The sequence below is a fragment of the Ammospiza caudacuta genome, chromosome 15, assembly GCF_027887145.1.
Source record: "Ammospiza caudacuta isolate bAmmCau1 chromosome 15, bAmmCau1.pri, whole genome shotgun sequence".
NCBI classification, from domain to species: domain Eukaryota; kingdom Metazoa; phylum Chordata; class Aves; order Passeriformes; family Passerellidae; genus Ammospiza; species Ammospiza caudacuta.
In genome coordinates, this window is record NC_080607.1 from 17506343 (window position 1) to 17533394 (window position 27052).

Here is a 27052-nt window from a genome sequence, read left to right on the forward strand (position 1 = left end):
GCCTCCTCTGGGCCCTCCCCAGCAGCTCCAGCTCCTCCCAGGCGCCAGGGCTGGGCAGGGGAGCTCTCTCTGACCTGGGCACAGAGTCTCTGTCACCCCCGTGCCCGTGTTTGTGAGGATGTGAACCGGGAGAGAAAAACTCCAAACCCACTCGGAGCGCACCCAAATCCTCTCCCATTTTCCCTCGGCCAAAGCTGTGGCCCTGCAGGAGCTCGGAGGGGTCTGAGGTTGCAGCAAGGGCTGCAAGGCTTCCTGTGCTGGCCCTGGAGACGCAGCAACAACAACCAAACACAACAACAGCCCTGCTGAACTCACCCCCAGCTCCTCACAGGGGCTTTCCCCTGCAGGTGCAATAGCTGGGGCACAGGGATCGTCATTGCAGAGCATTTCCTGTCACAGCAACGCTGCCGAGTCCAGAGAGAAATAAAAAAACCATTTGTATTTTTATATCATTCAAGTATGATAATAAACATACTGCCAGGGTGGTAGGGGACTTATAAAGAGTTCGTAAATGATGTTGCAGAAATAATTTTGGTGTTTTATTACTCAGCTGAAGTTGACTGGGTGGGCTCTGGCCATGTCTACAGTGCTCACAGCAGAACAGGCAATCAGTTTGCCACCATTACATTGATTTATTGACAATCCACTCTAGAGAACTGGAAATATATGTAGAAATAGAAAATTCTTCTATACAGAGATGAAAAATACCCTGCCTCAGTTACTGATGACTCAGTGTGAAAAGTTGCCCCCTAATCTTTACGAGCCTTGATGGAAAATTCGGAGTGTAAAAAACATGACTCATTGAGCTCCTACTAAGCTTTCCCCCCACTACACTTTGTATTAAATTTCCAGGAGGCAGTTTGTTTACAGTAAACACTGAGATCATAATCCACAATGAAAATCCTAATTCCAGTCACTTATTAGACTTGCAGACAGCAGGACAGCAAGGCATTGACTTTGAATCAAGATTTCAGCATTCTCCAACCCTTACAGCTGCAGCAGGGCCTCTGATCTATAGAGAATTAATCTAGATGGAATGTGGATACAGGAATAAATGCAACAAACCTTATACACTGGGTCCTGTCTTTCAAAATAGGAACACAGAGTGTTTCAAAATGTTTTCTGGTTTGCTTGTAACAGAAAGAAATTCTGTCATGCAAGAGGGCACCAGGGCTGGCAGAGAAAGGATCTGTGTCTCTGATGTCACTGCAGCACAGCAGTAAGGTGCAACCTTGACGTTGTATCTTTATAATTTCACAAATGTGTTTATTTCCAGCACAATTCTGCTTTATCCAGCATCCTCAGCAGAAGATGTTTCTCCCAGTCAGTGGTTTTGTCACCATGAAAAGCACAGGGGGACATCAGGTACAGGAGCCTTCTGTCCCTTGAGATGAGGAACCCAAAAACTTCAGAGCCACAGAACTGAGGCTGGCAGAGACCTCTGAGTCCCAGCTGTGCCCCATCCCCACCTTGTGCCAGCCCAGAGCTCTGGGTGCCACCTCCAGGAGTTCCTGGGGCACCTCCAGGATGGGCACTGAACCCTCCCTGGGCAGTTCCAGTGCCTGACCCCCTTTCCATGGGGAAATTCCTGCTGTGCCCACCCTGAGCTGCCCTGAGGCCGTTCCCTCTGCTCCTGTCCCTGTCCCTGTCCCTGTCCCCCCCTGGCAGGGAATTGCAGAGAGGGAAAAGATCCCTGGGGATCCTCCTGTGCTCCAGGTGAGCCCCTCCCCACTCCCCAGGAATTCTCCATTCCCTCCCCACTCCCCAGGAATTCTCCATTCCCTCCCCACTCCCCAGGAATTCTCCATTCCCTCCCCACTCCTCAGGAATTCTCCATTCCCTCCCCAGCTCCATTCCCTGCCCTGGACAGCTCCAGCCCCTCAGTGTCTCTCTGGCCATGAAGAGCCAGAACTGGAGGGCTCTCATCGCTGCCACTCCAACATCACCAAGAATCCCACTGAATTCAAACACCAAACCCTTCCCTGCCCATAACCCAGCCCTACCTTTGCAGGTGTGCTGCTCCTGGGGATTTTATCCATGGTTGTCATTGTGCACCTGGAGCAGCACGGAGAGCCAGAGGAACCAGAGGGATGGGGACCCTCGAGCCGTGCCCGTGTGGGGAACTCCCCTCAGCAAAGTCCATCTGACAGCTCTGCCCTAGCAGCACTCACAGCCTGCAGACAAGCTGCTCATGTGAGATAATATCTGAGACAGCAGAGATGAAAGGAGGGCAGAATAAAACCCAAGAAAAGCCCTTTTGGCGACTGAAGTAAGAAAGCGCCGTGTCAAGCGGGATTTTCCTTGGTCTCCCTGCAGCAGCTTGTCGCAGTTGAGCAGTGGGAAGTGTGAGCCCTCTGCCCGGGCTCCTGTTTCCTCTTTTGCAGCAGTGAGAGCAGGGCCGTGGCACACTGAGGAGCTGCACAGCCCTGATAAGGGCAGGATTCCACTGCAGCTCCTCCGGCTTTCCAGGCAGTCTCAGCTCTCACAGCATGAGGAGCAGGAGCATCAGCAATTCCTGGCACCTCCAGAGTCACACAGGAAAGGTGTTCCCAGAGTCAGGGAATGCTTTGGCTTGCAAGGGGCTCAGGGACCACCTCATTCCATGGGCAGGGACACCTTCCAGCAGAGCAGGCTGTCCCAAGCCCATCCAGCCTGGCCTTGCACACTGAATTTCACCCTGGGGTTTTCTCCCTCAACAGGATTAGCTGTTTTTCCCAGCCCTTCTTTCTCCAACAACCTCGTGGCCTCAGGAGGATGCCCAGGATATGGAAAGGCAGTGGGGTACCAATGGCAGGATGGTTTTGTGTTATAGAAGTGACTTTTTGCTCTTGCCCTGTGAGTTCAAGCCCCCAGAGCTACGGAAACTTGAGGTGAGAGCTCCCCCAGTTCACAGCCACAGCGGTGCTTCAACACATAAACCACAAAAAGAGGGTGGTAAAAGCAGATTCCAAACACCAGTAACAAGTGCATGAATTACAGACAGGTGCTTCAGCAGAATTAAAAAGGTGGCACTCCAAAACTAAAAAAGCCACTGCTGCCACCCATCCCACATCACGCCTCAGTGACTGTGCCAGGACTTCCCTTTCCCTGCCCCCAGCTCTGCCTCTCCTGTTGCCCCACCAAAAAGGCACCAGCACCACCATCCCTCGGCACCACTGCCCCTGAAGGCTCAGAACACAGAGGCAGAGCAGGAGCAAAGAGGATCCAGCCTCAGAAATGTTCTGCATAGAGGGAGCTTTCAAGAGAAAATTAAATTTCATTATTTAAATAAAAATCTCCCACATTCTACATCTCGAGTCTGTACCTGATTCAGGTGGAACACAACAAATGCATCATTCCCAAGTCCCCAAGCCCCAGCCTCCCATATTTGACCATTTCTCATTTGTTATACAGAAAACAAACACAATTCCCTCTTTATGTATCAAAGAGCTTTTTAAAAGGCAATCTTTATTTAAATACAGACAAAACCTGTACCCTCACCAGCCCTTGACAATTCCTCAGTGTCATAATGGAAGTTAATCCAGCAGCAAGAACCACCTCAATTTCACAACCCTCACCAAGGCAAGTGCTGAGCTCTGACCCAAGGAGCCTCCCAGCTGTGATGCCCAGGAGTTCTGCACGAGGAGGCCTCAAAAAACAAATTTAAGGCTCTGCTCAGGCAGATCTCTGGGAGAATAAGTAGAGAATTTTCCAACTTGGAGAAGTTTTAAGCACAGTTTCTCAACAATGGGCACTGGGTTTGTGACTAATTAAAAAAGAATGTCATTGAAGCGCTGTGTAAGACATAGATAAAGATTTCTCAGTCAAATGAAACAGTGACATTTCTGAGGTACACAAACAAAAATTCAGATGCACAGGTTTCTTTCTTTGAGAGGATATTAAAGGTCTCTAAGGCAAAATTATTTTCACTTGCAGCAGCACTGTCACATTTAATTGCAATGTGGATATTCCTTAAAACTATTAGGAATTCACTCTGAGGTCCCACTTGTTAAGATAAATTCAGAAGAGGATGAGATGAAGTCTGACTTTAACACGAGAACTAGAAGACCATTTCTTGAATTCATCTAAACAATTGAAAATCCTGTTTGAATTCTTATGGCACAACTCAGAACTGCAGGCCTACTCGGCCAAGAAACAAAAAACACAAAAGAATTCACCAAAACCCCAGACTGAAGGATACAAACCAGAGCTTTACAAATAATGAATTGTGGCTGAAGGCAGCTTAAGGCTTTGTTAAAGTTTCTACACCAAGTTCTGCCGCTCTTTGTGTGATCTCTTCTCTGCCAGAGTTCAGAGGGATTGCACAGACACAACACAGAGCAGAACCGGCTCCTTCTGAGCAGGACACAGTCCCATTATCACGTGTGTGATTCCAGGCAGGGGAACAAGCTTAGCCCTTCCTGCCAGGATCATTTCATCCTCCACCCCCTCCTTCAGTACAATTAGAGACGACTTACAAAAATTAAACCACGCACGCTAATAAAAAAAATTAGCGTGGGGTGCAAAGTCTCAATATTTGCCATTTCCTGCCGGGCGTGACAGAATCCCAGCGGGCCAGCACCGCAGAGCCGCCTCAGTCCGTGGTGGATCTCCTGTACCAGAACCTGGCGCGGTAGTCGTCGCTGCAGGTCATGAAGCCGGGGTTGGTGGGCGAGTGCACGATGCAGCGCACGATGCTGTTGTGGCCCAGCGACAGCAGGTTCCTGCGCTCGGCCGTGCGCGAGTCCCAGCAGCACAGGCTGATGGTGCGCTCGTCGGGCAGCAGCACGTAGTCCTCCGTGTGGTTGAACACAGCCTGAGTCCTGTGCACCTGGCGCCCGCTCAGACCTGCACCTGAGCACACACGGCACAGCGCGGGTTAGGAGATTTCATACATGTGTGTCATGGATGTATTTTATACACACACGGCACAGCAGGGGTTAGGAGATTTCATACATGTGTGTCATGGATGTATTTTATACACACACGGCACAATGGGGGTTAGGAGATTTCATACATGTGTCATGGATGTATTTTATACACACACGGCACAATGGGGGTTAGGAGCTTTCATACGTGTGTCATGGATGTATTTTATACACACACGGCACAGCAGGGGTTAGGAGATTTCATACATGTGTGTCATGGATGTATTTTATACACACACGGCACAATGGGGGTTAGGAGATTTCATACGTGTGTGTCATGGATGTATTTTATACACACACGGCACAATGGGGGTTAGGAGATTTCATACATGTGTGTCATGGATGTATTTTATACACACACGGCACAGCAGGGGTTAGGAGATTTCATACATGTGTGTCATGGATGTATTTTATACACACACGGCACAGCGCGGGTTAGGAGATTTCATACATGTGTGTCATGGATGTATTTTATACACACACGGCACAACAGGGGGTTAGGAGATTTCATACATGTGTCATGGATGTATTTTATACACACACAGCACAACAGCGGCGTTAGGAGTTTCCATACATTTGTGTCATGGATGTATTTTATACACACACAGCACAATGGGGGTTAGGAGCTTTCATACATGTGTGTCATGGATGTATTTTATACACACACGGCACAATGGGGGTTAGGAGCTTTCATACATGTGTGTCATGGATGTATTTTATACACACACAGCACAATGGGGGTTAGGAGCTTTCATACATGTGTGTCATGGATGTATTTTACACACACACCGCACAATGGGGGTTAGGAGATTTCATACATGTGTGTCATGGATGTATTTTATACACACACAGCACAACAGGGGCGTTAGGAGTTTCCATACATTTGTGTCATGGATGTATTTTATACACACACGGCACAGCGGGGGTTAGGAGCTTTCATACATGTGTGTCATGGATGTATTTTATACACACACGGCACAATGGGGGTTAGGAGATTTCATACATGTGTGTCATGGATGTATTTTATACACACACGGCACAATGGGGGTTAGGAGATTTCATACATGTGTGTCATGGATGTATTTTATACACACACGGCACAACAGGGGCGTTAGGAGATTTCATACATTTGTGTCATGGATGTATTTTATACACACATGGCACAGCGGGGGTTAGGAGATTTCATACATGTGTCATGGATGTATTTTATACACACACAGCACAACAGGGGCGTTAGGAGTTTCCATACATGTGTGTCATGGATGTATTTTATACACACACGGCACAGCGCGGGTTAGGAGATTTCACACATGTGTGTCACAGACATGTTCTATACACACACAGCACAACAGGGGCGTTAGGAGTTTTCACACATGTGTGTCACAGACATGTTCTATACACACACAGCACAACAGGGGGTTAGGAGTTTTCATAGCTATGTGTCACAGATGTATTTTATGAAAAATTCTTTCTCCTGAGAAGCTGAGAGGAGAAATTAATTCAGAAATGAAATATAAATAATGATTATCCACTGCTGTGGAATGCGACAGGTACATCTTTGATTGGTCTCACGTGGTTGTTTTTAATTAATGGCCAATCACAGTCCAGCTGGCTCGGACTCTCTGAGAGTCACAAGATTTTATCATTCCTTTCTATTCCTTGCTAGCCTTCTGATGAAATCCTTTCTTCTATTCTTTTAGTAGAGTTTTAATACATCATTCTCCTTTAATATAATACATCATTCTCTTTTAATATAATATATATCATAAAATAATAAACCAGCCTTCTGAAACACGGAGTCAAGATTCTCATCTCTTCCCTCGTCCTGGGACCCCTATGAACACCACCACATCTGTGAGTCATTTTCCCTAAGCATCAATTTTCTATCAATTTTCTCTGCTGTTCAACCACTTCCACAAGCAACAGGTGGTGCAGTAACAAATATTCTTTGGTAGTTGTGTCACAGGACCAGAAAGATTTGGGTCCAGCCTGAGCCCCATCCCCACCTTGTCACCAGAGCACCGAGTGCCATCTCCAGGTGTTCCCTGGATACCTCCATACCTCCCTGGGCAGCCCCTGACCACCCTTTCCAGGGGGAAATTCCTCCTGCTATCCATGTATATATGCTAAAATTCCTAAGGGGACAGAAGGAATACCTTCTCCAGCTGCGCCATGTCCAATCCTTTACCTAGGAGTATTTCTGCCTGGTATTTCTGCATGAGGCTTTCAGCTGTGACCAAGGAGAGGAGAACCCAGAGAGCCTGACAATCCTTGAGGACCTTTCAGTGTGTTTCTCACACAGCACAGGGGCCATGCCCTCAGATAAAGAGTGTTTCCCACAGACCCTCCTGGGATCCTGCAGGTTTCCCGGGAAGGTGCTGCTCCCTGCTGGCTGCTCCCAGCAGAGCTGACTGCAAACAGGGACCTGCAAACCCCAAAAGATGACACACACCATTTCCATTTCCAGCATCTTTTGTGCTCCTACTGCTTAAGCACCTCAGTGCTTGACCCCAAAGCCTCTCACACAGCTGCTGTCACATGCAAAGCTTCCACAGCCTTCATCATTCCCTAAATCCTGCTGAGATCCAGGCATGGCACTGTCAGAGTACCTTGCACACAACTGCATCCCTGGGGAAAAATACACAAAAAAGGGAACAAACCAGCTGCAGGTACATTTCAGAGCACTGCCATGGCTACAGAGCCACAGAGTTAATGGTTAAATCAACTGCCCTGAAGTAGCCTCAGTGTTTCTTCTTATTTTTCCCCAATTCAGTGATAACTTCCCTCCAGAATAATGGAGTGAAAAATGATGTCAGAAAATTCTCCAAAATCTACTCAGACTGAAATATTTGTACACTGATACAGAGAAGCTTCAAGCTTCTCTTCTGGAATTGGTCTAATGGAAATATTTTTAAAAATCCTGGGCAATTTATTCTCAAAGCAGCAGTTTCTCCATTGCCTTTAGGAATTATTATTTTCTGACAGTATTTCCAGCCCTGCCACAGCTCAGCACCTGGAAAAGAAGGTGTCTGGAAGGTCACCTGCCACATACCTGTGTATTTCACCAGCGTCCGCCCAGTGGATATCTCCCAGAGCTTTGCCACAGAGTCTTTCCCACTGGACAAAATATACTTGGAATTTTTGGAAAAAATAGCAGAACAGACTTCAGCTCCATCGTGTGCCTTCTCAAAGGTGGTGATGCAGCGGTTGGAGACCCCATCCCAGAGTTTGATGCAGCCATCCTTGCTGCCTGTCACGTACATGTTGGCGCTGGCGTTGTAGTTGACGGAGCAGATGGCGTCCGTGTGCTGGTCCTGGGGGTTGCAGGACACGAAGCACTGGAAGGTGTTGATGTCGTACAGACGAAGGGTTGGGTGCTGGGTCCCCACCAGGATGAAATCCCCAGAAGGGTGGAAAGAAATGGAGCGTAACATCTCTGCTTCCTGTGGGGTTAGAAACACACGGCGAGGTGAGGAGGGGAAAAAGCTCAGCTGGAAGGGTTGGTGCTGGTAAAGTGCTAAAAAACCTTCTGGAATTATCAGCAGAAAATGGAAAATGTTTCCTGTGGGATTGAAATGACAGGCTGCTCCTGGCTGCACTGTTTCTGTCCTAGAGCAGCCTGCAGTGCCCCCTGATTTTAGGATATCACCCTCCCCAAGCCCAACACCTAATCCCAAATGCTCCTCCAAATCACAGATAACAGAACTGACTTCCAAGTCAATTCAGATTAGAGTTGGTCTAATGAATAAAAATCTGGCAGGTTCTGTTCTTAAATACAAGTGTCCATGATGCACAGTATCAAGACACAATCTCTGTAAGCTCTGCAAATGCTGTTCCTGTGTGCTCCTGCACCCCTGATAACCTGAGGCACAGCCCAGCCCACACCACCTCAGCACTCAGACATCTGAGCTGTGCCTGCTCTGAGCAGCGTCTCACCTGGATGTACTTGAAGGCTCTTTTGGCAGAAGGCTTTGAATAATCAAACAATTTAAGTGTGTAGTCCCTTGAGCCAGAAGCCAGGATCTGTTCTGTTGGGTGGAAAGCCAAACACGTCACCTCATCCACGTGATCGTACAGAGTCCGGATCACCGGGTGGTTCTCCATGTTCTGCTGGGCTGTCTCATTCATCATCACCTACAAACAACACTCAACATGTTGCTGCTCTTGGAAAATAAAGCAGCTTTCTGACAGGAAAAGTAGGTTTTAGGCTTGCCAGAGTGGCTGAACAGCAGCTCCTCTCTGACACAAGCAGGCACACAATCTGCTCCCTTGGTTATCTGAAGGCCCTTTATATGTCAACAAATAAGATCCTTGTGTCTTTATGAAGGTCAAAACAACTTGGCTCAAGGACAAACTACTTCAGTAGCAGACAACTGGTGCAAGAAAACATCACCTTCATAAACAGCCCAAAGCAAAACACTGACTGCTGGGAAGAATCAAGAGAAGCTGCACCAAACCTGCAGCTCTCTGCTGAGAATCTGGTGTGCTCTGTGCAAAAAGTCTCACTTTTCATTGCCACCTGATAACTGCCTTGGAGAAAGATAAAGCAAAGCAATGTGTGAAACAGTTCTGAAATACCCAGAGAAAACACAGGTGGCCAGGGGGGCTACAAGGCCACAGGTGGGTTTTACATGAACTGTGCTCAGACATTACAGCCACCATCGGCACCCAGCAGAAGCCACTCCTGGCTCAGCTCTCTCCCTGCTGCCAGGGGTGACACCATGTCCTTGCTCTGGTTCTTCCTCCTTCAAAGGGACTTTATGAGCAGCTGCTGAAGTAGGGAATATGCTGAGACAGGTATTTAGTCCAACCCACTGAGGCAGCCACAAGGTACAGATATGAAATGGAGAGAACTCCCAAAAGTGATTACAATCCATTATCCCAATGGGCATAGCATGAATGGGATTCCAATTGATTACAATTCATTATCCCAATGGGCATGGCATGGATAGGATGCCAGAAGTGATTACAACCCATTATCCCAATGGACATGGCATGGACAGGATTTCAATTGATTACAACTCATTATTTCAATGGGCATGGCACGGACACAATTCCCAGCCTGGTACAAGCCCTCACCTCGATGGGCGTGGCACACACACAATTCCCAGCCTGGTACAAGCCCTCACCTCGATGGGCATGGCATGAACACAATCCAATCATGGTACAAGCCCTCACCTCGATGGGCACGGCATGAACGCAATTCCAATCATGGTACAAGCCCTCACCTCGATGGGCACGGCATGAACGCAATCCAATCATGGTACAAGCCCTCACCTCGATGGGCACGGCATGAACGCAATCCAATCATGGTACAAGCCCTCACCTCGATGGGCACGGCATGAACGCAATTCCAATCATGGTACAAGCCCTCACCTCGATGGGCATGGCATGAACACAATCCAATCATGGTACAAGCCCTCACCTCGATGGGCATGGCACACACACAATTCCCAGCCTGGTACAAGCCCTCACCTCGATGGGCACGGCATGAACACAGTTCCAATCATGGTACAAGCCCTCACCTCGATGGGCACGGCATGAACACAGTTCCAATCATGGTACAAGCCCTCACCTCGATGGGCATGGCGCTCTTGGCCAGCATCCTCTCGGTGTCCAGGATCTTGATGGAGGCGTCGGCCGAGCCCGTGGCTATCAGCTGCCCGTCCCTGCTGTAGGTGGCCACGCGGCAGGGTCCCTTGTGGGATGTCACGTAGCAGGTCTCGTACTCAGAGGCCTCAGGGGACATGGTCTGCACGTCAGCATCGAACTCCAGGTCGATGCCGGTGCCCGGCGCCACGGTGTCTGAGCGGCCGATGGCGTACTGCACGGCGCTGTCATCGTTCTCCATGCCTGGGGACAGCAGGGTGGCACTCAGCACTGCTCCTCAGAGCCTGCCACGCTCCTGGGAAAGGCAGCCCTGGGGGGAGAGCTGAGCTGGCAGAGCGGGTTGGGTCCCACAGCTCTGGGGAGGAGGGAGGGACAGCTGGGCTGGAGCAGGCACAGCTCCTCACGAGCTCTGGGAGTGCCCCAGTGAGGACTGGGAAAGGCTGATCAATGGTCTGGGAATACCCCAGTGAGGACTGGGAAAGGCTGATCAATGGTCTGGGAATACCCCAGTGAGGACTGGGAAGTGCTGATCAATGGTCTGGAATACCCCAGTAAGGACTGGGAAAGGCTGATCAATGGTCTGGGAATACCCCAGTAAGGACTGGGAAAGGCTGATCAATGGTCTGGAATACCCCAGTGAGGACTGGGAAGTGCCGATCAATGCTCTGGGAATACCCCAGTCAGGATTAGGAAGGGCTGATCAATCAATGCTCTGGGGATTTATCAGATTGGGAAGTGCTGATAAATGCACTGACCATCAGTCACAGGCCTCTGGTCACAGAGGAGCAACAAGCTCCAACCCTTATTACGTGAGTTTTAAAGTATAAAACCCAAAGTATTTACTGATTCTTTTCCTATTTAATTACTCTGAAGCCAAACGATCCCTGCACTGCAAGGGAAAAGCTTGCTGGTGTCCAAGCCCACTTCCCAGACTTTTATCTTTATTTCCAGGATGCAGCTACAGACCAGAGTTCAGCACTGGAAGAGGCAACAGGGCAGATACAAGAGTTTTCAGCCCAGTGGTGATCTTTTTGCTTCTTTCATGTCTAGAATTTGCATTTCAAACAGACACAAAGCTTCACAGATTCATACCCTCAGAACTCAGCTAGTTCAGGCAGCAGAACCAGTTGAGTTACACATGGTGTCATGGCCAGAGCTCTTCCAGGATTTGGCCAGCTTGTTCCAAGAGCAGCTCAGGGGTTCCCCTGTTCTCCCCACACTGTGGCACTTCCAGAGGAAGCACAGGGAGACAGCAGGTGACAGCCCTGCTGAGACCCCAGAGTGTGCAGCTGTTCCCTGGGGACTGATCTATAAAAGCCAGCAGAGATTGCCAATGGAAGGACTTGCTCCCTCTCCGACACTGTCAGGAACAGCCAGATTGGAATTATTTCTTTCTGAAGTCAGCAGAACTGTGAGGGTGTGATCTTCCCTCAGATCTGGGGGCTCAGTGACCCCATTCACTGGGATGTTTTCAGAAGACACCCAGAATCCTGAGTGTCCTTAGAGGAGTCCAAACAGATTTGGGCAGCACTCAGGGATCTGGTTTGTTGGTAATGAAACAGGAATGCCCTTCAAACCCCACAGAGGCCAAGGTTGTACCAGATGTACAAGTGCTGTGCTATTACCAGACACCACCTTTGCATCAAAGGTGTCTTTGCAGTGACACCAACCTCTTAATGCACTGGGGAATTAGAAACTAGACTTTCATGTCAGCTTTTGATTCCAGCTTACCTAACTTAATTAGGTGCAGCAGTTGTTCAGAGGGTGCACACACAGACTGTGGTTTGATCTCATTTATCAAGCCATTGGCAATGTTGATGTATCCATCATAGAGCAGCTGGCTAATTATCAGTTTGTAAAGTTGCTGGCGGTCTTTCAAACTGACTTTTGTCCTATACATTGTGAGCAGGGACTGCCTTGGGGGGGCCTGGAATGAAGAACAGAAATCACATACAAGAGAGTTGCATGAAACCACCAGAACCTTGGAACAAACCTCAGGGCAGGCACTAAATACTGCTGTGGTTTTGGTGGAGAGCAGAGATGGGGAGAGGACAGTGTGGAGAAAGAGGAGGGAAAAGGGAAAGAAAGAAGAGGAAAGGGTGAAGAAAAGGTGGGAGAAAGGGAAGGAAAAGGGAGCAGGGGGAGGAAGAAGCAGGAGGAAACGGAGGAAAAGAAGGGAGATGGGGAGGAAGACAGAGAAGAAGAGAGGAAAAAGAGAGAGGAGAAAAGGGAGAAAAATGAGAGGAAAAGGGGGAGGTAAGAGGGGGAAAAGGGAAGAAAAAACCTGTTGCGCTTGTTTTCTGTGTCAATGCAAACCTGGCCCACACACCGAGGCGGGCCGTGCTGAGCGGAGCAGAGCCGGCAGCATGTGCCAGCGGAGCCGCCGGTGCTGCCGGCGGGCCCGGGCTCCGATGGATGGATGCACGGGGCGCGCAGGACAGCACAGCCCAGCGCCGCGCCGGGCCCGCCGCCCGCCCCGCGCCCTCCCCGCCCTCCCGCTGGCGCGGAGGGGCCGCGGCCCCGCGCGGGCGGTGCCGGAGCCGCGGGCGGGCGGCCCCGGCGGTGCCGGTACGTACCGAGCCTTCCTTCTGCCGCCCGCGCTCTGCCCCTAAGATGGCGGCGGGAGCGCGGAGCGCATCGAGCGGCGGCGGCGGCAGCGGCGGGGGCGGCCGGGCTCGCAGGACGCTCCTCCGCGAAGGCTGCTGCATCGAGCGCCCGCACATCGATGGGAGGCGGCTCTTGGGGGGGGCGACACAACGGGGCGGCGTCACGTGAGCGCCACACCCCCCGCGTCACGTGCGGGAGGCGGGAGCCCCCCGGGATGGGGGACGGGGGCGAAACCGCGGGGACCCCGGTCCCGTTTTGGGGACCCCGACCCCGCTTTGGGGGCCTCGATCCCGTTTTGGGGACCCCCATCCTCAACCCCGCTCCAGGGACCCCGACGCCGCTTTGGGGACCCCCATCCCCAACCCCACTTTGAGGGGCCTCGATCCCCGTTCCCGCTCTGGGGGTCCCGATCCCCGACCCCGCTTTGTGGACCCCGACCCCGCTTTGTGGACCCCGATCCCTATTCCGCCCCCCTCGCCGCGATGGCGATCCCGGGGTCCTTCTCGCCGTTCCCCCTTCCGGGGGTCCTGGGGGCCCCTCTCGCCATTTCGCCCCTTCCGGGGGTCCCTTCTCTCCATTCCGGCCCCTGCGGGGGTCCCGCTCCCCATTCTCCTTTCCAGGGATCCCGGGGGTCGCTCTCCCCATTCGTCCCCTTCCGGGGATCCCGAGGGTCCATCCACGTTCCCCTTCCGGGGGCAGCGGGGCCCTGGCGGAGGCCGCAGAGCCGCGCTCGGGGCGGGACCGCGGGCGGGGGAGCGGCGCTGGCCCGGCCCCCAGCGGGCGCGGGGGGAGCCCGGGGCTTCTTTTGTGTCGCAGCCGCAAAGCTCCGGAGCGCCGCTTCCGCCAGACCCCGGATCCCAAACACGGCGACGTGAACGGGCTGGGAATGAAGCGGCTGGCGCTGCTGCCCGGCCCGGCCCCGTCCCCAGGCAAACCGTCCCCTCCCCGAGTGCTACTCACGTCAGCCTCGAGAAAGGGCAGCCGGAGCGGGCGCGGGTCGAGCAGCGGGGCTGCCATGCTCCCCATGCCCCGGGGCAGCTGTCGTCTGTCACACGCTGCAGCGACACGGCGACCCGACATCTTCTTTTTACCTATCCTGAACCACTTGTAAACACCAACACACACAACCAGGCTCTCCTTCGCTCTTGTTTTCAGCACCGCGGAGACACTGAAAAGTTCCCTTGGATCGCAGTTCTTCGCGAGCCCCGAGCGCCGGCTGGAGTTTCCTCGCTCCGCGGCGCCTCGCAGGGACCCGCGGGCTCCGGGCAGGCGGCGCCTCACGCCGCGCTCGCTGCGCTGCTCGCGGGCCGCGTTCGCTGACCGGCCGCGCTCCCGCTGTCCCGGCGTCCCCTCGGGAGCCGCGCGGCTCTGGGCGCTGCCGGGGGCTGCGGTGCGAGGGGTCCGGCCCGGGCGGTGCCTCGGCGCTTGGCGCTCGGCCCGCAGCGCTGGCGGCACGTGGCGCTGCCCGGGGCCGCTCGGCCGGGACGCACCGGGAGGCTCCGGCCCTGCTCGGCCCGTCCGGGGGGGCACCCACACAATGGCCCCGCTCGCGCTCGGCCCCACGCGCGGTGGCAGCAGCGCCGCTCCCCGGTTTGGCCCGGGGGTGGACAGGGGTGTCTCGGGGGGAGTCTGGCGGCAGCGGGACTGACCTGGCGGCGCTCCCGGGCGCGGAGCGGAGCGGAGGCGGCGGCGGCCACAGGTGGGAGCGCGGCGCGTTACGCGATTTGCGTAGCGGAAGCGGCAGCTCGGCCGGCGGGAAGTGCGCGGGCGGCGCGCGCCGGGGGGAGCGGCGCTACGCAAAGTGCGTAACGCGCCGCGCGGCGACAACGCCGGCCGAGGGGCGGGCGCGGCTCGTGCGCCCCTCGCGACGCGGCGGAGCGCGTCCGGCAGCCAATGGGCGGGCGGGCCGCCCCCGGGATGAGCCAATCAGCGTGCGCGGGCCGCGGGAGCGCGGCCAATGGCGGGCGGCGGGGGTTTAAAGGGGTATTTAAGGCGCGGCAGTTTGAATTCAAACAGCTCCGGCGGCCCTGAGGCGGCGGCGGCTCCGCGGCAGCGTGGGGCGGGCAGGGGGAATCGATCCCGGCCCACTGTCGATAACGAGTGGTAATCGATAAGGGACCCGGATTCCCTGTGCTCCGCTCACCGAGCCCCTCTCGCCCTCAGCCCGAGCCGCACGGGCCGCTCCCGCTCTGGCGCTATGGACAGGAACATGAAGGAGAACCACGCCGCGTACCCAGGCCGCGCTGCCAAGGTATGGTGCGAAATACGCGGTTTGTGTGCCTCTTCCTGAGAGCTTCCTCTGCTGCACCCTTGGTCTCCATGCCTGGGAGTTTGCCATTAAAATTCTGGTCTGTTCTAGGGGTGGTCTTTAGTTTTTACTTTTTGGGTTTGTTTCTCCCTGTTTCATAATAATTACAGGTTTCAAACTAGTAATTTGTCTTTCAGTAGCTTTCACCTAGAGAAAACAACCCATAGCTGGTTTTTAAAAATTACTGTTAATGTTAGCATATCTTATTATATGGGGAAATCTTCTTTATATTATAAGTATTTAAGAGCCCTTAAAGAGAAAGTGCATGTGTATAATCAAATTGTTTTAGATACAGTTTCTAAAAGCAAGCACTGTGCAAACGTTACTGTGGATACACATGTGCAGCAGTGCTCAAGATCACCCTGATTTGTGTCTTTTTTTCCATTTAGAAAATGGACATTTAGAAATACAGACACTGTCTGACTAGTTTAAATAAAACTAAATAGGCCTGGTAAGTTTTTGAATAGCATAAGCAAAATTTCCTTTTAATTAACTACTCAATGCATGTTTTTTAGTGTTTCTGTTGAAGTGCTTTTGTGTGGTTTTGCCATCCTGAGTGGGGCTGTGAAGGTTCTGCTGTGCTGCTGCACAATTAACACGTTCTCCTTTCTCTCTGAAGGTCACCAATCCCATCGGGGATGCCCCCAAACGTGTCCCTGTGTCACAGCACTCATCCCAGAGCCGCTCACTCACCAGTGGAGCTCCGGCCCGAGTTCTGTGTCCTGCAAACTTCGCCCAGAGAGTCCCCGTGCAGCCCCAAAAACCTGCACTGACAGCCCAAAAACCACCCAGCAACAAAACAGCGCAGCAGCCCCGGCCCAAAGCGCCCCAGCAGGCCACTGTGAGACCTCAGGCTGCCAGCAAGAGCAGTGAGAAACCTCCACAGGCTGCAGCACCTGGTAATTGCGAGGGTGATTTCCCTGTGAGCCCAGCTGTGACACTCAGGATGCTCCTAAAGCTGCTGCTGATCCAGGGACAGTCCTGGAGGGAAGCTCTTGGTGGTGCCCCCAAACAGAAGAGCAGCACATGGTTCGCCTCGGGTGTTGCTGCACCATCCCTGTGAATTTATCTCTGAATTAACCAGTTAGAGCCAATATGGTGTTAAAAACTTCCAGGTGCTCAACAGCCAGATGGGAGTTAATGTAATTTGCATTGAGACCTCACAGGTTCTCCAAGATTCATGCACAAGGATACTTTTGTTTGGGGAGGGGAAAGAATTAATGGGTTTTTATGCTCAGAAAGCTTTTTAAGTTGCATTTTGCTAGGGCTGTTTGTTTCCCAGCAGTCAGCTGTGCTAGGTTGCTTAAATTGTCATGGAAAGGATTCTAAAAGCTGCTCCAGATGATGCTCAGGGGTTAGAGGTGTTCCCATGGGTCTGGTTCATGAATTGATTTCCTTCTCTGTACACAGCACAGAATCCTGAAGGAGAAAACACCTCAAAACAGAAAACTGAAGAGACCAATAAGAAAAGTGAAGAGACTAAAAAGTAAGTTCTGTGCCTAACCTCTAGATAACTGAGCCCTGCTGGAGCTCCTTTGCTCTGGAGCCTGGTGACCCCCACACTGCAGGCACACACAAGGAAAGCAGCCTTTGACCTGGTAATTGCCAGGAGCAAGGACTTGGCTGTAATCTAAAGAAAACTTTGGGCTAAATGCAGAGTAGCTCATCCCAGGGGAGAGAGAGCACTGATAGCTCTGCCCCAATCACGAGATGTGCTCCTGAAAACAAAACCTCCTTCATCTGGGCAGGAGGCTGCAGGCTAACTTGGGATGAAGCTGGATTTGTTTATGGCAACTTTAGGTTGTTTTGCCATGCCCTGGTGATGCGTCTGGGTTAGGAGTATCTAAAGAGCCCAGCTTGGTAAACAGTCTTCATTTTGTTCTAGTGTGGTTGGTGCAGTGTCTGCAGAAGCCTCAGGAGGGAAGAAAATAGCTTTCAGAACTTCCTTTTGAAATCTCAATGCCTTCATTCTCTTGGTGTTTTCATAAAGACTAAAATTTAGTTTAGAGCACCTAACATCTTTTGAACAGGAATGTTGTAAACTGTAAATCTGAGTCAAAGCCAACACAACTCCAACTTTTAACTTTCCTCTTGCAGAAGACAGTGGTCTCTTGATGATTTTGAAATTGGTCGTCCTCTGGGGAAAGGAAAATTTGGGAATGTGTACCTGGCACGTGAAAAACAGAGCAAATTCATTCTTGCACTGAAAGTGCTCTTTAAAACACAGCTTGAGGAGGCTGGTGTGGAGCATCAGCTGCGAAGAGAAGTGGAAATACAGTCTCACCTTAGGTAAGGTTTAGTGGCTATTTACTCTGCTTTCTTTGCATGCAAATAAACAAAGTAACCTTCATTATGATAAGATTTCTTTACGATAAAATTTTGTGTGTTGTGAACTGAAGGAACATGGATGAGCTGAAATTCCTGTGCTTGCCTTGGAAGTGGGGGGAGCAGGACAGGGAAATTAAAGGTTTTGGACAAACACCTGGTTCAGAAGAACACTGAAATCTCTTTGCAGGCACCCCAACATTCTCAGATTATATGGCTACTTCCATGATGTGACAAGAGTCTACCTGATCCTGGAGCATGCACCTCGTGGGGAGGTCTACAGGGAGCTCCAGAGGCTCACCAAGTTTGATGAGCAAAGAACTGCTACTGTAGGTTGTTCCAGCTTCCTCTCCATTCCTCTTGTGTCTGGGATCTCTGCAGGACAGAGCCAGCCCTTCAGTTCTGGGGGAACTGAGATTCCTTAGCTGCTGGTTGGCATCTGGGCAGGGAATCACTGGGGAGACGTAGGGCTGTGCAAGAATTTATGTTCAGAATTGTTTAATATTGCAAGGCAAAGCCTGTTAAGGGTTAAGGAATAATTGCTTTGACTAAAAATTATAATTATGGGTTAAAAGGCTGTGCTGCAGCCAGATAAACTCAGGTGACAGTATCTTAAAGATTGTGGCTTAAAGGCTGTTCTTTCTGCACCCAGTACATCACAGAACTGGCAGATGCCCTCTCGTACTGTCACTCCAAGCGTGTGATCCACAGGGACATCAAGCCAGAGAACTTGCTGCTGGGGTCCAATGGAGAGTTAAAAATTGCTGACTTTGGGTGGTCTGTGCATGCTCCATCCTCTAGGTGAGAATTCACTCTCTTGTGCACTGAAACCTTCTGTAGAGTCAGTTCTGTCACACAGCTGTGGAAGGGAGGTACCTGGGAGCTTCTGAAATCCTGGGGAAATGCTGCTGTGACAAAGGGCCTGACAGGCACCTGGTGTGACAGAGGGTTGTTATCCTGGGTTTTAGTTCAAACCTTGCTGACCCTCAGAGGAACGTTGGTGTTGGGTTACCGTGGTCTCTGAGATGGCAAACCTGCACTTGGACTCAAACATTATTCTGGCAATTTGGTTATTGCTGAGACAGTGGGAAATTGCACCCTAGAAGGGAGGAACAGGTTTGTTCTAGCATGTGGGATGAAGAAAGGAGCTAGGACTGACTGATTGCAGGGACTGAGATACTTTCAGGAGAAGTAGAAAATGCCCTGCTGGCTTTTCTTTCCCAGCTGTTCTGGGTGGTGCTGAGGTACAGATGATTACCAGCATTACTTCTTATCTGGCTCTTGAAATATATCCTCTAATTATCTTAATCAATAATTAACTTGGACTTTTCTTCAGGAGAACAACTCTCTGTGGGACACTTGACTACCTACCTCCTGAAATGATTGAGGGAAGAACACATGATGAAAAGGTGGATATTTGGAGCCTGGGAGTTCTGTGCTACGAGTTCCTTGTAGGGAAACCACCTTTTGAAACAAAAACCTATCAAGAAACCTACAGAGCTATTTCCAGGGTAAGTGCCAGTGCTTATCTGGATTAGCTGGGCCATGCTTTTAGTTCTAGAAGGGTTTCAGCAAACTCTGAAGCATAATGAAGACAAACACAAGAATATACAAATACTTTCACAAGCAGTGAGAAGCTTGTATGGGGTTATAATGAAATTATTTTAGCAATAGGCAGAAAGTGCACAGCTTACAAGGCTGGCACAGCTTTCAAGGGGTAATTTGGATAGAGCCCTTTGGTTCTATCATTTGGTTATTGCTAAAGAACTTTTGCATCATTTTTAATGTCCTTTTTTCCCTAGGTGGAATTCAAGTTTCCTCCATTTGTAACAGAAGGTGCAAGGGATTTAATTTCCAAGCTCCTGAAGCACAACCCCTTCCATCGGCTGCCCCTGAAGGATGTGCTGCTCCATCCCTGGATCACAGCAAACTCCACCAAGACTCCCACCAGCAGGAAGAGTGATGGTGCTGCCCCCTCCAAAACATAGCTTGAGGAGGGTGACTTGTGGGATGGACAAGAGGAGCCCTGTACTGTGACTACTGTAATGCTTACAATAGGAAAAGCAGGTCTTGGAATCTAGTGGCAATTGGGATGCAAATCCTTGGGTTGGCTGGTGTCTTAAACTCGAATTGCAGCATAAAATTATTTGACTTTTCTCTGGAGCTTGTGGAATATTTCATGTACTTGGAACCAGTTCCATGTGGGCCAGTTTGCTGGGGTAAGTACGAAGCTGTTGGAGGCTCTTGTGCTGAAATGGTTGTTGTTCCACCACGAGGAAGTTGTTCTGGTTTTGGAACAGTGCAATATCCTGGAGATGCCTGCTCCTCCCTCCCTGGGCTGCTCAGGGTGTAACCTGTGGTGTAACCTGCAACTGAGCTGAATGCCTTTTTCAAGTGTTCCAAAAATGATGTGGCAATTGGTTTTGTCTCTAGTTTTAAATGTGAGCACTCACTTTGTAAAATAAAGACTTGTTATACTGCATCCAGCAGGGTGAGCTTCCTTGTGGCACTGCCTGGTCAGCACCAGCACAGCTGAGCTGCTGCTCCCAGGGGTGAATTCCCAAAGTAGAATTCCCACCTCTGTCAGAAGGCAAGCTCAAAGTGCTGGTGCCACACAGTCATTGACCATCCCACAGCCCCACTTTAGGGGTGCAAGGTAAGTACCAAATGTGCTGCTACTTCACCTGCTTGGTTTATTGAGAGCTTGGCCTGCTCTGTCCTTTTTCCAATTAATTTATTCAAACATTTTCCAGCCCTTTCTCTCAGAAGTACTTCCAGATTATGTTGGGTAACAGCAAATAGCAAGACCAGATGTTTATAGGACACTCCTTAAAATGCACCAAGGGTCAGGCCCCTTGCCACCAAAATCAATGCCAACTCTTTTCCAGGAAAACACTTAAAGCAAACTAAGAGAAAGCAATTTATTGTCTTTTCAGAATAAGACTTTGCTATTTTACAAACAGTTTTAAAAAATGATCCTTCTACAAGCAAGGATTCCAGAATTCAAAATATATTCTCAAATTAATTTAAAATATACTTTGCAAAAATCTTCATCTAAACAAACTGCCAGTAGTTTATACAACCACAAAAGTAATCAGAATTCTGGCCACAATTTATATGAAGCTGTTTCTTTATAGAAGAAAACTCTAGTGCTGGGTGCCTTCTATGATTTTGAAAAAACTTTGAATATTCCTTCCTTATTACATTTAAGACAAAGCATCTTTCTCAGAAATTATTCTAACTGAAGTAAACAAGGCTGCCTTGGAGTTATTTTGGAATTCTTATCCTTGATCCATATGAAACCTGGGCATTTCTGGGGGGGGAAGGAGTTAAGGTGCAATTTAATGTTCTGGCTGAGGGGAGGCAAGAGGCTGCTCATAACAAGAAGTTATTTGCTCCTTCTTCTTCCCTCAGCCAGCTCTTATCAAAACTCCACCCTTTCTTCCTCTATTCACTAAATTTTAGCAAAACTAGAAAGCTATTTTGGACTATTTTCCTGCTATTTTACTTAAATCAGAGTTTTGCATAATCAGATCTGTCAGAGCCACCTTGGGGTGAGTGCAAGCACAGAGAGAACTCAGAAAGGAGCAGGCAGCAGGTCCCAAAGAGCCCCAGCTCTTGCTCAGGCTCTCACAGCAGCACAGGCCTACCCCAGTGTGACAATAATTTATCAGTTGTAGGATCAGGCTGCAGCTTGAGTGGAACGTGGATATCCACCCCTGTAACTACATTCTAACACCACAGTATCCCCCCCATAAGGAAAGGCAAAGCCCCCTCATTGCTACATTCACCAGTCTCAGCCCAAAGCACAGGAATTCTTCCTGGGAAGCTGGGAATTGGAATGTTTGCAGTTAAAAAGTGTTTCCAGTACAAAGCCAGATCTCAAACTATTAAAAACCCCCAGCTCCTTTCTGCCCTGATGCTGTTTGGAGTACGTTCACATGGGTAATTCTGGTTACATTGATCCCAGTAGGCTCAGGGTTTCTTCTGAGTCTATAGACATTTAAAAACAAAGGGACTTTAGTAAGGCTGGCTCCCAGCCAGCACATTTTCAAACAATAAAATCTTGGACTATGGAAGCAATACACATAGTTTCAGAACAGTGCTTCACCTATTGTGCCTAAACCAAGTATGACTGCAATAATTTTCCATGTGGGTGCTCCTACTGAAGTCAGTTCAGTGCCTGTGTTGTACTGCAAGAAGGGCTATAACAAAAGCCTCTTCTAACAAAAGAAACACCCTGCTACTTTAGATTCCAATACCTACCCTTATCAAGAGAAGTACCCATCTAGTGAGATTTTGTTTATTCTGCTAGCAAGAGACTCAGTTTCTCAGCTACACAGCAATAAATGAAAGCTATGACTGTTTTTAAAAGAAAGAAAAAGGCTCAAAAGCTGGCTTATAAAGACCCAGAACTGTGCTCACTGTCAAGCATTTATATTCCCATTTGAACAGGTTTGTCCTAAGAATAAGCAGCAAAAGGGACAGGAGACAAGGACAGCACTTTTCACAGTGACATTTACCTGAAGGAACAAGTGAGAAACCAAGATGAGATCGACCTGAACCCAGAGCAGTCTTTGAAAGAAACGTTTGCCCTGCAGAGCTGTGTGGCTGCCCTGGAGAGCAGGCCAGGGGCTCAGGGACTGGAGGCAGGGGGTTTGAAGAGGCCGGCCAGGGGCTCAGGGGCTGGAGGCAGGGGGTTTGAAGAGCCCGGCCAGAGGCTCAGGAGTTCAGGGGCTCAAGGCAGGGGGTTTGAAGAGGCCGGGCAGAGGCTCAGGGGCTGGAGGCAGGGGGTTTGAAGAGGCCGGCCAGGGGCTCAGGGGCTGGAGGCAGGGGGTTTGAAGAGGCCGGCCAGGGGCTCAGGGGCTGGAGGCAGGGGGTTTGAAGAGGCCGGCCAGGGGCTCAGGGGCTGGAGGCAGGGGGTTTGAAGAGGCTGGCCAGGGGCTGGAGGCAGGGGGTTTGAAGAGGCCGGCCAGGGGCTCAGGGGCTCGAGGCAGGGGGTTTGAAGAGGCCGGCCAGGGGCTCAGGGGCTCGAGGCAGGGGGTTTGAAGAGGCCGGCCTTGCGGCAGGCGCGCACCACGAGGGGCACGGACACCACGGTGATGCTGATGCGCACGGGGGCGAAGAGCTTGTGCACAGCATAGGCCAGCACGAAGGTGCTGGTGCCAGCTGCCATCCGGGACTGCAGAGAGGCCTCGCTGAAACCCAGCTTCAGCAGCACCGCGCTCATGTCCACGCCGCTGCGGAGACAGAGGAGGTGCTGCTTTAGGTTAGCATGAAAAATACAAAAATACAAACTGTTGGGGGTCTGCTCATAAAGGCTCACGTGTCACGCCTCTACTCAGCCTTCAGAGATGAAGTTTCTCTGCAGTGATTCTTAAAGAGTTACTGTGAAGTAACTTAAGTGAAGTTTGCAGAGAGGAGATGCTGCTTTAGGTTAGGACTAAAAAGATGAACTGCTGGGGCTTTGCTCACAAGGGTTCATGCATCATGGTTCTACTCAGCCTTTGGAGATGGAGCTTCTCTGCAGTGATTCTTAAAGAGTTACTGTGAATCTATATTACACTTAGCAGAAATTATGAAAGAAGTGTCTTGCACATAGAATGATTTGGGAAGACAAACTCACTTCTGCTCCTCCCCATCAGCACAGCAGATGCTGTGGCAGAGCCCATGAGCACTGTGCTCAGGTCCACGCTGCTGCAGAGACGCTGCTTTAGGTTAGGATTAAAAATACAAACTGCTGGGGGTTTGTTCACAAAGCTTCATGTGTCACATTCCTACTCAGCCTTTAGAGATGAAGTTTCTCTGCAAAGTGATTTTTAAAGAGTTACTGTGAATCTCTGTTGGAATTTCATCTTCCCAAATTTATATTAAACTATATTCTGCGTCTTGGGGAAATGTATCATCTAAGCACAAACCACCTGAGGTATCTGCTGGTAGGCTTAGTGTTACAAAATGACAAATTGTCTAAAATCTACCAATTGAAGGAGGTGTTAAGGAGCTCAAATAGGCATTATCCACCAAATTCATTAATACAGACATAGCAGATTTCATCAGGGATTCAACCATACCTGAAGGAAAAAAAATGTTGTCACCCTGTGCCACAGTGTAGTAAACAGGAGAAATGAGGCATTCACCTATTCCCACTGGAGTCAGGAATGAGCAGCAGGGAATGTTTGGGGCAATAACACATTCCCGTCTCCTCAGCTGGAATACCTTGTGTAACATGCATTCCAACAAAGCCACACACAATTCCCCACCTGACTCCTGTATTTTCACTCTAATCCTCTTCTAGTGGCTGTTATTTTCTGCACTTCAACTGCACAAACTGTGTTCAACACCCTGAAAAATACCTTTATCTCTAAGCCCCAGAGAACTTTTGCATGGCTCTATCTCCCCAGACCAAACAAGAATAAAAGCTATCTGCAGAACAAATACATTTTCTGCCTGGTCAGTTATGGTGGTGCTGTGCCTGCTGTTTTCCCTGCTGATGAACCTGTGCAAAATGTCCATGTACAACTCTGCTGTCTCATGCCTGATGGGAGATCAGGTCCATTTATGGACCCATCCATACTCAAAATGCAGGAGGGAAGGTCCAACAGGCATGAAGTGCCTGTCTCCTGTCAGGGATGAGCACAATGGTAAATGTATTTTACTTTTACCACTATCTAGAGATGACAGACAGCTGTACAAACCTCACCTTGACACAGCCAGGTAGAAGATTCCCAGAGATACTAAGGAAATTCCAATATGGAAGGAAACCCCTACAGCACCATACTCTTTAAAAACTTGCTTCAGCTGCTGGGATTTGTTGAGTTTCTTGTTTTCAGCACTGGGATCAGTGGCTGCATTTTTGAGGGGCTCAGCTGCATCCTAAAAAGAAAACAATTAGAAGTATTTGTTAGCATAAAGCAAAGATCATATTACAGTTAGCTGAAATTATGAAAGAAGTGTTTTGCACACAGAGTGATTTGGGAAGACAGAAACTCACTTCTGCTCCTGCACATCAGCACAGCAGATGCTGTGGCAGAGCCCAGACAAGCTCCCTTCTCCCACCTATTCCTGTCAAAGGAATGCACTGACCTTGGTGTAAATTCTTACACAATTCAGGTTTCATAATTAAAACCAGATTATTTGATCCCAATGTGTGCCAAGGCACGCCCAGACAGCGGCTGGAGCCATGAGACTGAGGTGTGAGAGCTATTTGCTTCCACCCACTGCCCAGCTTCACCCAGTGACTCCCCGGAGCACAGCTCTTTGTTCCAGGGGCACTGCAAGCCCACCTGGTACCACCTCACAACAGCTCCCCGATGGAAGAGATCCAAAGTTTAAGTTCCTTTAAATCACCCGTAATGGATGAGCTGATCAAAGGGAGAACTGCAAGTGTTGACAGCCACAAGTAACTCTGTTGCTACGATGTAGGGAACAACTGCAGGGACATGCCAGGGCTGGTGTGGAGCGCCCAGCTGCACTGAAAATATTTGTCACAGCAGAAGTCATTGATAGATTTCTATTTGGGTACCTTTCAAGTGCAGAACTTTGTACTAAGCCATATCCCAAAGCAATCTGAAAAGAAATCAAAGGAGGGCAGTTGTGTGGGAAACTCCCCATGCTCGCCAGAGAAGAAATACTGACAGGAAGAAAACATTTCCACAAAAACCTCAGGATTTGTCTCTTAATTAGTCAGGAAACATTAGAGGAGTCCTTTCTTTCCAGCTGAGCTCAGCAGCAGTTGTGGCAATGTGACACCACCACAGGACAGGTAGAGCCACCAGGTGCCTGCCACCACTGTCCCACTGTGGTTTCAAGGCATACAAACCCGAAGAAAAATATTCTTGATTAATTATTGCACTTGCTAAGAGTGTAAATTAGCATACAAGACAGTCTTACAACCCTCAAGGCAAGCACACCACCCGCCCAAACCCTAACCCCACATTTGTTTGCTGTTTTTATCTTTTGTAATTATTTGTGTAACTTTGTATTTCATTTTGACAGGAAGTCATACAAACACAGAAACAGGAAATTGTGTAGCTTAGCTTATCCTGATTCTTGTCGTTTTAAAACTTTAGATTTTTCTTTTGTGACGCATGAGCTCTGGGTCTTTGGGATGGATCATAAGGACTGAAAAATTGTTTGTTCTGATCTTTCAAGTCCATTCCAATTCCCCTGTATTCACAGGCTCACACACCAGGAATGGTATTGAAGCAAAACATTAAAAAAGAACCATTTCAAGAGATATTATTTGGAGTACCCAGGGCAGTCACGTAGGGAATAATGCCCAGCTTAGCAAGTAAAGCCGCTGCCAATTTCCATGTCACTCTGCGACAATATTTCAGCTAAAAAGCCGATTTTATTCGCATCATTCAGGCGATTCAAAGCATGAAAACACATCTAGAACACACCTCACAACGAGGCAGCAGAAACCACGCTGCAAATTACACTGCAGACATAAAGCTCACACTGCCAACGTGCCCACCAGCAGGTGCGAACCAGCTCCCACAAAAACAAGATAAACACGATTTATTGATCCCATGGGTGCTGGGAGAGGGGATTGAGGTTAAAAACACTGAAATACACCCCGAAAAGCTGAGGAGCAGGGTGAGATCGGGGCGTTCAGCGCCGCCGGGCAGGCGGCCCCTCAGCCCTCACGTACCTTGGTGCGGGCGCGGCGCGGGCCCGGCCCCGGCGGCAGCGCGGCCCAGGCGGGGCAGGGGGAGCGGGGCAGGCGGAGCGGCGACAGCAGCGGCGACAGCACCGGGGACGGCCGGCACAGGCGGTACATGGCGGCACCGCCGGCACACGGCAGCGGCCCGGCCCCCCGAGCGGCATGACGGGCCGGGCACACGCCCCGACCGCCTCCTTAAAGCCGCAGCGTTCGCGTTGGCGAGGCGCGGATATGTGCTGTGGCACAGCGGGTTCGTCCCGGCCGTGGCCAGCCCGGCACTGGACTCCTCAGGGATGCGGCAGTCACGGCTCCTCTTGGCAGCCTGGGTTAGGGCCTCACCGCCAATTATTTCGTCCTAATATCCAGTCTAATCCTTCGCTCTTTCATTTTGAAGTCATGTCCTCTCGTCATGTCACTGCAAGCACTTATAAATGGTCGCAGAGCTACAGAATATCCCGAGTTGGGCTGCACCCACAAGGATGATCCAGTTCAGCTCCAGGTTCTGCACAGAACGCCCCAACACTCCCCAACAAACGAGAGGGATTCTTCCTCAGGAACTGCAGTGACAGGGCGAGGGGGGATGGCTTCAAATGTAGAGGGGGGAAATTCACAGCCCAACAATCCCATCTG

General features: G+C 50.2%; 3 protein-coding genes across 4 annotated transcripts; 1 reads left to right on the forward strand and 2 right to left on the reverse strand.

Annotated features, from left to right (window-relative positions):
- Window positions 1-3445: 3445 nt before the first annotated feature.
- On the reverse strand, window positions 3446-14751 carry CSTF1 (cleavage stimulation factor subunit 1). The gene is made up of 7 exons (XM_058814623.1): window positions 14085-14751; window positions 13094-13255; window positions 12249-12444; window positions 10483-10760; window positions 8844-9041; window positions 7960-8350; window positions 3446-4833 (listed from the first exon to the last, which is right to left on the reverse strand). The coding sequence occupies exons 1-7, from the start codon at window positions 14202-14204 to the stop codon at window positions 4574-4576; spliced, it is 1605 nt and encodes a 534-aa protein (XP_058670606.1). The 5' UTR covers window positions 14205-14751; the 3' UTR covers window positions 3446-4573.
- Window positions 14752-15146: 395 nt separating this feature from the next.
- Window positions 15147-20268, forward strand: AURKA (aurora kinase A). Of its 2 annotated transcripts, none has more exons than XM_058814722.1 (8): window positions 15147-15375; window positions 16052-16331; window positions 16843-16918; window positions 17530-17721; window positions 17948-18086; window positions 18410-18558; window positions 19094-19268; window positions 19560-20268. In XM_058814722.1, the coding sequence occupies exons 1-8, from the start codon at window positions 15322-15324 to the stop codon at window positions 19743-19745; spliced, it is 1251 nt and encodes a 416-aa protein (XP_058670705.1). In that variant the 5' UTR covers window positions 15147-15321; the 3' UTR covers window positions 19746-20268. The 2 variants fall into 2 exon arrangements, with proteins under 2 accessions (XP_058670705.1, XP_058670706.1); XM_058814723.1 differs by having other exon boundaries at window positions 15192-15380.
- A 396-nt stretch (window positions 20269-20664) lies between these two features.
- FAM210B (family with sequence similarity 210 member B) lies at window positions 20665-26601 on the reverse strand. Its single transcript, XM_058814768.1, has 3 exons — window positions 26411-26601; window positions 24458-24630; window positions 20665-22997 (listed from the first exon to the last, which is right to left on the reverse strand). Exons 1-3 carry the CDS (start codon window positions 26537-26539, stop codon window positions 22781-22783), a joined length of 519 nt encoding a protein of 172 aa, XP_058670751.1. The 5' UTR covers window positions 26540-26601; the 3' UTR covers window positions 20665-22780.
- Window positions 26602-27052: the final 451 nt, after the last annotated feature.